At 28.6% G+C, this 12,334-nt stretch overlaps 1 protein-coding gene across 1 annotated transcript in view; it reads left to right on the top strand.

Moving 5' to 3' along the window:
• The window catches only part of LOC113367175 (transcription termination factor 3, mitochondrial-like), a 7,524-nt gene extending 2,203 nt beyond the window's left edge, over nucleotides 1-5,321 (top strand). Inside the window, exon 4 of the mRNA XM_026608805.1 lies at nucleotides 5,203-5,321. Within this exon, the coding sequence (XP_026464590.1) occupies nucleotides 5,203-5,321 (119 nt within the window). The remainder of the gene's footprint in view (nucleotides 1-5,202) is intronic.
• Nucleotides 5,322-12,334: the final 7,013 nt, after the last annotated feature.

The following is a 12,334-nucleotide window of genomic DNA, read 5'->3' as shown; positions in this document are numbered from 1 at the left end:
AAATCAGTAATATAAATCTCAGGAGGGAGTAAGAAAAAACATGCATAAAGCCGGTGCACACGACGCCAGATTTCATGCGGGGCACTTTGTTACCTAGCAACGATATGATAAATCATAATTTACGATCTTGCCCGACATATTTTGCGATCTTGCCAGCCAGATTTCACGTTTAAGATCTCTATCACAACGGCGGTATCCTCATTATAATTTCTGTGTAAAACCGTTGCCTAGCAACGTCGGAATTTGATTCCACAACAACTTCTGTCCTCGAAAATTCTTGCCGTACGAATAGAGAAATGTCCTAATCGGCGATGGATTAACTATTTTGGGCCGATACCTTCAGTGTCCAACAGGAAAGCTGTATTTTGTCAAGTAAATATCAATGCGTACTTGATTCATGTATTTCGATTTTGGAAGCGTTCAGCAGTTTTTATTTTGTAAATAGCTATTGTGTATAGCGGCATGAAATGATTAGTTTAGGAAACGCAGTTTAATAATTTTAAAATATTCAAATTTCCGAAAAAATTTCAAAATTTCCAAAAATTAAAAAAAAAATTCAAATCGTTTTATTTCAAAAATTTCGAAATTTAGAAAAATACTCAAAATTAAAAAAAAAACAAAAATTGCGAACCTTTTTAATATTTTTATATCAGTATTAATTATCCGATAAAGATACTGATTTTAAAATCAATAATTGTTATATCAAATGAAGCATTTTATTATCTTTTAATTATTATTATTTACTTATCCTAATCAGATGCGATATATATATATTATATATATATATATATATAAATGTTTTTGTTTACAATTCATACAATTCTCTGGTTGAACACTTACATATAACATATGAATTGTGAAATTCACAGTATATATTTATAATAATCTATTTGAAATGCACGAAATTACTATTACTCATAAAATAAGTGAAAATCTGGCGCAAAATTCTTGCTCACCTTACGACAGAAATCCTGTTACAAGGAATACTGGCGTCGTGTGCACGAGGCTTAACAGAGAACTATTATTTTAGCTTGTTATTAGTTGGTTGGAACTGAACGAAAGAAATGTCAATAATGCATTCACCTGAACTAAATGATAAGTTGCCAGTTAAAGAAACATTGCGAGCTAAAAAAATTGACTGTAAGCAAAATGTATAAAGGCAAAATATTTACTTAACACGTTGAGCGCCATAATTGCTGCCCTTTCTGTATGTAAAAATTTTCATTTTGGATTACGACCCATTACGGGAAGTTAAAAAAAAACACAAAAGAGAAAGAACAACTTTTGGGTTGCTTTCTAATAATACTAGGATATATTAAATACATAACAATAGCCCATAAAACATAAAGAATGTTTTGATCTCTCATAAAATATAAAAAACTTGTTATTGCAAGCATTAGTAAGAGAATGAATGAAAATATTTTTATACGTACGAAAATATTTTTTATATGTATATAATATTAAATTTACACTGATATGGAATAGAATGCATTATAATAAATAGTTCAAATAATATTAGTTCATGCAATCATTCCAATAACAAATTGCGAAAACATTTTAAAGATTACGGGATTTTCAGTATTGAAAACTTTGCGAAAATAAAGTATTGCATAAGATAAGATTAAACATAATTAATATCAAAAAAAATATTGCACGAAAATATTCATTAATATACTTACTGTTGTACTTGGATTTTTATTATTATATACTATAGTAATTTTGCACCTGCCCTGAAGTGAATAGATGTAGGAAACTGTAGGAAAAGATGACTAAAAATACAAAAACTTCTTCATCAGAGATTTTGAAAATTGACATATTTTAATGTAAATATTTTTTTTAACTTCCCGTAGAGTAAGTAAAAAATCGAAAATTAAAAATTATTGCATATCTTTACGTTTCAAGACCTCCTGAACATTTTAGCATGCATCAGAAAAAATGAATGATGTAGAATGTGGTTTGTTTGAATAAAATTTTTCGTCAACAATTTTAATATGATTGTAGATTTAATATATTTTGAGCTTTGAAGACAATCGTGATTACAACTTACTCTTGAAAAATATTCTGTCATTCATCTAAATTATTCATGCTTCACAACTCTGCTTTATTCATTTACTCTATTTAAAACATAAAAATCTCTTCGTTTAAAACAAATTAGTGTATTATAAATAATAGTGCAAATTATGTACTTTGCGCACATAATTTAGCTAGCTTTTCTACTAATGCAAGACATTATATCCACATCCACTGGTGATGACATAAAATATGTCGAAATGTATGGAAAATTAAAGATTAATTTTTTAATTAATTGTAAGGATGTTGAAATTTTTGAAAAAATGGGTCTTTCTTTTAAGAAAATTTGATTATTTTGATATTTTGATTTTTTTTTTGAAAATTTTGAATTTTTTTCTTAGCAATCATAGCAGTTTAAAACAAAATTGTAAAGCGCGAAGCGCCGCGTTGCAGTATACAGATTAAATATTATAAATCTTGATGAGCAATCCATTGAAATGTAAACAAAATTTGTACTGATTATTAAAACATTAGATATTTGTTGAACACGAGTCTAAAACATTTGAAATTTGTTGCACACGAGTCTGATGATCATTCTTGACCGCCAATTTACATTCTTCATTAGATCTCCAAAAGACCTGCCTGTGCCAAAAACTGTGCATGTCTCCTTATTAATAGAAACCGAATGTTTTTTGGATCATTCAAATCGGTTGATCCGTGCTATCGAAATGTCGACAGAAATTGTATCCGCACACATGCACACCAACAAATACATGCATCCATTTTTTCTAAAGCATGCCAAAATGTTCTGAAACTGAAACCAGTTTTATGTATTATAGTTTGAATATTTTCTATAAAGTTGTTTAAAAATATTTATTATTATCATTTTTTTGTTTTCTGAATTATAAAATAGTGCAATATAGTATTATGTCTATAGTAAATGCAGCACCTTGCACCTTTAATCAATAATTTAGAAGATATTCTTCACCATTGTTAATAATAATTTTGTATGTATTTTACATGTACACTTTAATAGTTTAATATAGTTTCTGTATTTTAGTGCAAAAAAATATCCTAATAGCGAACAAATGTTTTATCAATGCACTAACAATAATTGATCCCGGGACTATTTTGACATTTCAAACGATTAAACGGATGTTGAGATAATACTTGTTGTGCTTCGCAATCACATGAATGGATCAGAAACATCAATTATTATATTAAATATTCATTATTATGTATTCATCGAATTACCATTCGTGAAACACGTGATATTTGTGTTTGAGTGAAATATAAAAAAAACCTTGCACATATAGATAACAATGCATTTTTTATGCGTTGGTATATGAACATCGATCGAATTTTATTAATATCATAAAATAATTTTAAATGGGTTTTTACATGTTCATATTATATCAAAACTGATTTGATAAAGTCAGAGGTTAATGTTGTTTTGAATCTCTGATATAGTTATTCAAGGAATATAAATTTTGCTACGTAATTTCAAATTGGATGCAAATAATAATATATAAATTTGTTTTGATATTTTTCATATAATTCCATATATATTCCAGCCATGTATATTTCGAGAATTTTGTGAGAAATCAAACTACTATGGAATATCACTGTTATGATGACTATTATTATTATCATACTGATCAAATATTACATAGGAAAACATATAATTGAAATATAGTCTATATTTTGAAGTGAGAACGGATACCACTATCAGGTTGAACCCTCACTCTATTAGTACGAACGATGCAACTAAAAAAACCCAACTTTTTCATCATATCCAATTTTTGAATCTATAATCATATTTTTCAATTCAATTTAGCGTTTAGCTAACAACAAGAAAAAACAATTTTCATTTACCTATTACATAATTCATATTTCTTAATTAGTATGGTAGCGTGCATCACATGTTATCAGTATTTTAAAACCAATTATTATAATCTATATAAAAGTCTCCACATACACAACTTGACCCCTATACCACAGATGTTAAAATAAATATTAAATCAAAAAGCTTCAATGTGTATGAAAAGATCTTTGGGGCCGTCCATTAATCAAGTGCGGCTTAGAAGGAGTATAGGGTTTTGACAATAAATCACAAAATATCACTTAGGGGAGTGTAGTAGAATAACATGTGCATTTTGTTATCTGACAAAAAAAATAAAAAATTTTCAGGTTTCCAAAAATTTAATGATTGTTTCTAGATACTAGAAATACAAGTAATTTTCGGATATGGAAGAGGGGTTATTCTAAATATTACCTTGTATCACCAAAGGAGAGTAGAGGGGACCAAAAATCTTCAAAAATTGATCACTTGATTAATAGTTGGTATTTTAAAGTTTTAAAGATATACTAGTAAAAGGCTTCTTAAACTATGAGTCGCAATTTCGAGAGGGGTCGCGAGAGATTTCAATGCCAAATATTTATATCATTTTATAGCATCACGTCATGATTTATTTATGTTCTCAACGAATTCTTAAACTATTTATTTTCATATGTACATGTATATGTATATTGATACCAAACAAATAAATTATTAAAAATATTTTTTTTGTACTCTAAGACGTTGTGTGAATAATGCAGATAATATCTGTGGTTAATATCTTTTTGACAAATACCGGAAACCTATGTCGAACTGCGTAAAGACATCGTATTTCAACCACTTCAAAACTAAATTGCGCAATAAAGATAAAACCTGGATTGTTCATACTATGTGAAAAATTTTCGTAGTATGTTTATGTTATTATCCAGAACATAAAATGATATAATTATAATACCTTCGTCATTTAGAAAAAATCTCAGAATCACCCCGACGATTGTTTCTTCTGTGTGGTAAATACCAATAAAATAAATTCAGACAATAGAAGCAAATAGTCATGAACCACAACCCCAATGGTATTGAGATCTACTTATGATCAGCTACACAATCCCTATCCATGCTTATGATGAACAACCTAGAACATCATTGATAATCATTGTTAGCAATCTCTGCTTAATGTTAATGCTCATGTAAAACAGATTGCAGAATAAATTAAATAAAAAAACCTAGAACATCAACAACTCCTGCCTACCAAGTGATGAATGCAGATACCAACATCAAAAGAGAAGACAGGAAGAATTAAAAACTGATATATTTGATGTAATTGATTTGAATTCATCAACTGCACTCTTATTCAGAATGGTTTTTGGAAAATTTTGGAGATATTCGCGACGAGCAGTGCGAGAAGCTCCACGAAGACTTCAGAGCTTTGGAGAAAGGAAGGTGGAACATCCACATGATGGCTGACAATTGTTAGAGCTTATGACGAAATCAGTTAGGCCTTGTCTCATAGAAACTCATATAAGTAGACTTTTGAAGGCATAAAATAAAATATGTTGTATATTTTATTGTAATTTGTAGTAAAACTAGCATATTAGCATATCTCAAAAACCAGAGCTGTTAGCAAATTTCTGTTACTGTTTTCGAATTACTTAAAATCAGCGTCCTCAAATTACCAAATTAAAAAATTATAGTGTCGATAGTGTAGTTATTAGTCATTCAAACCGGCAACTATCAAATCAAATGTTTTATATTTTGAAACAATATTATCAAACAAACATTTGAGTTTGTTCAATAATATTATTTGAAACTAGTGATAAACTTGTTACTCATTCATAATTCAAAACGTTGCTGCTTTTATTTTGAATTACAAAAACATAGGCTTCGTTTATATTGAAATTAAACAATGATATCTATATAATTAAAAACGTGTAATACAATTTGAATGATTTTTTCATTAGTGCACACTTGTCGCCAAATCGTTAGATTAAGTATCTTTAATGAAGTAAATAAATTCATATTCTTTGAGTTCATATCAAACGTAATAGACTATGCCCTCAAAGTTATATAGAGTACCCATATGATTTTTGTTCTGGGAACATCGTAAATATTTTAAATTATTTTTAATGAGATAATAACAGTGTCAGGATTTTTAGCATGATTAGGAGTGGCGTTGATGCTTCACGTCCTGCTAGTCGCATATGACAAACTTAACAATTAGAGTCATGGAATAAAACGACACGGAGATTAATATATCAGTAAATAAACACGTGTTTGATTTCTATAAATTTTTCTATAAATTACAATATTTTTAATTTCCCCAAGGAAAAGTTTGTTTTCGCAAAAAATGGGATTTTCCAATTTTATGTTATCTCGATGTTTCAAGTCATTCTGAATCGAATGAGAGCAACTTTCGAAAAAGTATGTGTGAGCTGATTTTTGACCTTTCGTCTACGTTTTCTAAAAAAACAGCTGAAACAATTTTAAAAATTCAAAACCTATTCGATGTAGCAAGATAAGTATATGCTTGTCAGTTTTGTGGGACTATCGGCCAAGCCGTTTTTTCGTAATTAGCAAAAAATTTGTCCACGATTTGATCCACAATCTGCATCGATTTTAAAAAATTTCAACAACTCTTCGAAATATAATAGTTTTGGCGAAGCCGTTTCTTTGTAATTAGAATAAATGGATTACCAAAATCAATTCAAGATTTAAACATATTTTACCATTAAAATTACCACACATTTTTTAAAAATAATACTAACTTTGGTATTCCTTAATTTCTGGTCCAAGATATTATTTTTGTCAACTATTTTTGCATTTAAGATCTATATCACTAAACTATATAATGGATGACCCGGAATGCATTGTCAGCTATAAAAATTTAATTTGTCACGGAAATGTGACGCATGTGAAATAATTCACTCAAAAAATAGAAATTATAAGTTATCAGTTAGCAGTAGCATTACATTATAAATTATTCATAATAACTTTCATAATTAGGCACAAAAACTTTATTTAAAATGTTCTTCAATAAAATATTCCTTTCTTCTTTCATCGGCTGTTTAAAAAAAAAAGTATTAATTAAAGTAAGTAAGAACTTTATATGAAGAGTGCAGAAAATAGAAATCGAGTTTTTGAGAGATCGGAGCGTCCCATTTGAATGATCCCAAAAACATTCAATTCGTAATGACGGGGAGAAGGGGTGATTAGTTTTTGGCAAAGCAGGTCCAGCGGTTTCGGAGATACAAAGCTAAATGTGCAAAAAATGGCAGTTTTTGAGAAAACTAAGCGTCCGATTTGAATGATTCCAAAAACTTTCTGCTTGTTTTAACAAAATAATTGATTTTGGAAAAAGAACTTTTTTTTTAAATTTTTTTTTCCAAAAAAATTTTTTTTTTGTATATTGAAAATAATTCAGATTTTTATTTTATTTCTGTTCTAATATACTTTAAACAAATAATTTCAACTTTCCAATTTAGTTTATATAATTCTTATAAATATAAATAGACAATGTTACAAGATTTATAATAATCTATTTTAAAACATTTAATATTCCTCAATCATTTCGTTACGGTACGGGAAGTTCCAGCAATTTGCCTTAAGGCACGATGCCATACACCCCACTAGTTTCAAACCAATACCATGATATACATCAGCAATATATAATAAGTTTTGCAGACATTGTAATGTTAAATTTGAAACTTTCAAAAACTTAAACAAAATGTTAATTAACTTCCCTTAGTTAATTCCGCAAAAAATTGGAAAATGAAAAGTTTTGCGTGTCTTTTCGATTCATGGGTTTTTAAACATTTTGGCATACCTTAGAAAAATGGATTTATGTGTGCGTGTGCATGTGCGGATACAAGTAGTCGTCTACGATTTGGGAAGCATGGCACACGAATGATTCATAAAACATTCGATTGCTCTTGAGAGGGACACATGCTGATTAGTACTTTGCGAATGCAGTTCCAGCCATTTCGAACAAACGCGGCAAAATTGCATGAAACTAGCTGTAAGGGGAATTCTGTCTTAAGGCAATTAGGGCATCGTGCCTTAAGGCAAATTGCTGGAACTTCCCGTAACAAAAATTATTATTTTTTTTAAAAACAATTAACATTTTTGAAAAAAAATTACTTCGAAAAAATAAGATTTTTGAGAAACTATAAATTTGACAAAAAATTACTTTTTTTTGAAAAAAAAAATTATTTAAAATTTTTTTTTTTAAATCTTTTTTTTTGAAAAAAAAATGTTTTCTTTATTTTGACATATGTTGGAAGATCTAAACTTTTTTTCAAAGCAATCGTACTGCTTTAAATGCATAGAGACAAAATATAAAGCGCGTAAGCGCCGCGTCGCTGTCTAACGGGTAAACATTGGTACGGAACCCATAGGAATGTAAACAAAATTTATACTTATTGTTAAAATCTCTATAAAATATCTGATAATTTGATGTACATATGTCTAACGATCATTTTTGACCGCCAAATGGCATTTTTTTTTACTTTTTTCGTTATATCTCCGAAACCGCTAAACCTGCCCTTATAAAAATTTGATCAAATCTTCATCTTGTCAATACAAGTAAAATGTTTTTTGAATTATTAAAATCGGACGCTCCGTTCTATTAAAAACTGAGGTACCCTTTTTGGCACTTTTTGCCCCATATCTTCGGAACGGCTAGACCTACCTCCGCCAAAAACTAATCAGCACGTCTCCTTATCAATACGGATCGAATGTTTTTTAAATTATTCAAATTGCTTCATCCGTGTTCCCGAAATCGTCGACGAAAATTTGTATCCGCACACACATACATACTACGCACACACACACACACACATACATCCATTTTTTCTAAGGTATGCCAAAATATTCAGAAACCTCTGAAACGTAAAGATATATAAAAATTTTCATTTTCGATTTTTTTGCGATTACTATAACTTACCCTACGGGAAGTTAATAATTTGAAGGATTCAAAAAATATTTCACATGAATTGACGGAATAAAGATTTCGTTAAATTTTTGTCAAATCTAGTTTTGGAGATCCAATAGAAAATGCCATTTGGCGGTCAAAAATGATCATTAGTAGTAATATTTTTCCTAGAACACTTTATGTAATACCTTTTTATTAAGATTTTTATTGATTATTTTGTTCATTACATGGTTATCGTTAAAATGTATATTTTAGGATTTATTTGCAAAAAAACGAAGAAAACACCAAAAATATATGAATCTTTAGTGGTCAGTAACTTGAAAAGTATTAGTTTTTTTGAAAAACTATAAAAGACATTTTTTAAATTAAACTATATAATTAGTTCTTCTACCGATTTCCGACGTTATTTTGAAAAAATGTAATTACACAATTGAGAAGGGGGGTCATTTCCCCGGGGGATGATGGCGCAACCCAAATTGTTTTCACTTTTGAACTTGAGGGCAAGATGAACCTAATTCCAAAATTTCATTCAATTCGGAGCACAGTAAAAAAATTCAGAGGTTACACCCTTTTTTCCTATCCGTTTACTGCACCATAGACATATATATGCAAATCAAATTTCCAGATATTTTAATTTAATTAGATTTTAATAATAAGGATATAACAATTTTGTTTACGCGCTTATATATTTCGTCTATAACACAGCCAGTTAGCGCGATCGATTTGAAAAAAGTTTAAAATTTTGAAAAAAAATCGAGGTGTTAAAAAAAATTTAAGCTTATCAAAAAAGTCGATTTTTTTCAAGTTTTTCAAAAAAAAATCTAATTTATAAAAAAAATCAAAATTTTCAAGAAATTTTAAACTTCTCAAAAGGATTTTTGTTTTCAGAAATACGGTACAGGACAGGATATAATTTTAAACGAGTTGATATAAAGAAACTGTGGGTTAAAAACATTTTTACGATCGTTAACCGGTCAGTAGATGTCGACAATCACCTAGCAGATGGCGGATAAGTTTACTTTGGACTTTATAAACAAAACCAGACAAAGTATGGATACAACGTTTCATGCTTGTAATATATCAAAATTAAACGTTTAATGTTATCCTTTGATTTTTGGACATTTGTAGTCCAAAAGCCTTCCCCTGCAACCACCAAGTTTCGAATTCAGACTTCGCGCTATGTAATAGTAATATTCGTTTTTGCTTGAAAATGCAGTACCAAATACGTTTTTCCAGATAAAAATAGCTATTCAGGGCATTATTGCAAAATATAACATCACAATTAGAAGCATTCTATTTCATCCCAAAGAGAGGAAAACTATTGGGTTGTCTAATAGAGCTAAATAGTGGTTAAGATTGTGCTTCAGATAACATAAAGAAATATATTTTTAACATTTCTTTTCATATAGAGTGCTTAATCAACTTTCTCATTTTATAAATTATTTTTTAAATAATGTTTTTTGAACTATATAATTAATATTCTGAAATACTATATTTAAAATTTATTGTGCTAAAGATGAAAAGTAATAAATATTTTTTTTTTCAAAACAACGCACCTTTCAGCAAGCTTTTTCTTTCGCACCATATATGTGCATATTTTTTTATAGAATATATTCATTTCTTTGTTTTATGTTATTGCAAAAGCTAAAGTTTATGATTTTATAGTTCAAATATCAAGGCTAATTAGATAGTCAATTCATTTACGAGTTTCAAGTGAATTAAATGAATTTCATAACTTATTGATTACCAGTTCGATTGATCACAAATAAAAAATAATAAATAATAATAAATCACAATAATGCAAGCATACCGTCGCAAAAATGAACGAATGACATTGTTCTAATGGCTCGTGCAAATACATTTACAATATATAATTTCTTGTTTAAAATGTATTTAGCATGAATTTAAATAATTACATTTATTTTATTTTCAAGAAGAATTTGTATAATATACAGCAATGTAAACAATATTTTTTAACCATTGCTTCAATCCTATTTTTGTGAAACACGTGTCTAGCTTGAAAATCTATAGAATATACATTTCTTGACTAACGATAAGAATTAACTATTGGGCATCGTGCCTTAAGGCAAATTGCTGGAACTTTCCGTACCGTAACGAAATGTTCGGGGAATATATTCAATGTTTTCAAATAGATTTTTATAAATTTAAATATTGTAACATTGTCTAATATTTATAAGAATTATATAAACTGAATTACAAAGTTGAAATTATTTGTTTAAAGTATATTAAAACAGATTAGAATTAAAACCTGAATTATTTTCGATATTCAAAAAAAAATCTTGGAAAAAAAAAATTGAAAAAAAAATAGAAACAACTGTTTTTTTCAAAATCAATTATTTTGTTGAAACAAGCAGAAAGTTTTTTGGATCATTCAAATGTACTGGAGCACTTTTCCAATTTTGTGAAAATTATTGAAAAATGTGAAAATGCCGCCAAGCTGAGCACAGTATAAGTGAAAATGTCGCACAGAATTATTTGCAAATATTAGACTGTGACTATGCGGGAGCACTTTTTCAATTTTGGGTAAATTTGGCAACTATTTTTTTTTTTGGAATTTGATTCGAAATGAAATGACGATTGTTAAAATTCTGGAGATGATAAATTGATTTATTTATAATTAATTTTCCATAGGGTAAGTAATCGCAAAAAAATCGAAAATGAAAATTTTTATATATCTGGTATGGTTTCTGAATATGTTGGCATACCTTGGAGAAAATTGATGTATGTGTGTGTGTGTGTGCGTGCATGTGTGTGTGTTCGGATACAAATTTTCGTCGACGATTTCGGGAACACGGATGAAGCAATTTGAATAATTCAAAAAACATTCTAGCCGTTCCGGAGATACGGGGCAAAAAGTGCCAAAAACGGTAACTCAGTTTTTAAGAGCACGGAGCGTCCGATTTGTATAGTTCAAAAAACATTTTACTTGTATTAATAAGATGAAGATTTGATCAAATTTTCATGAAGATAGGTCTAGCGGTTTCGGAGATCTAGTAAAAAAAACTAAAAAAAAATAACATTTGGCGGTCAACAATAATCATTAGACATTAGACATATGCATATCAAATTATCAGATATTTTATTGAGATTTTAACAATAAGTTTAAGTTTTGTTTACATTCCTATGGGTTCCGTACTATTGTTTTTCCGTTAGACAGCGACGCGGCGCTTACGCGCTTCTATATTTCGTCTCTATGCAGTTAAAGCAGTACGATTGCTTTGAAAAAAAGTTCAGATCTTCCAAAATATATCAAAATGAAGATAACATTTTTTCCAAAAAAAAATTTTTATAAAAAAAATTGTTTAAAAATTTTTTTTTAAAAAAAAATTTTTTTTCAAAAAAAAGTAATTTTTTGTCCGATTTAAAATTTCTAAAAAATCTTATTTTTTCGAAGTGAAATTTTTTCAAAAATGTTAATCGTTTTTAAAAAAATAATAATTTTTGGCACGGGAAGTTCCAGCAACTTGCCTTAAGGCACGATGCCTTAATTGCCTTAAGACAGAATTCCACTTACAGCTAGTTTATTATTTGATTATCGA

The sequence above is a fragment of the Ctenocephalides felis genome, unplaced genomic scaffold, assembly GCF_003426905.1.
Source record: "Ctenocephalides felis isolate EL2017-DRISC unplaced genomic scaffold, ASM342690v1 CF-g0.4_SCAFFOLD_01170, whole genome shotgun sequence".
Lineage (NCBI taxonomy): Eukaryota > Metazoa > Arthropoda > Insecta > Siphonaptera > Pulicidae > Ctenocephalides > Ctenocephalides felis.
Note: the sequence above shows the minus strand (reverse complement) of the source record. Positions and strands in the feature narration are given on the sequence as shown.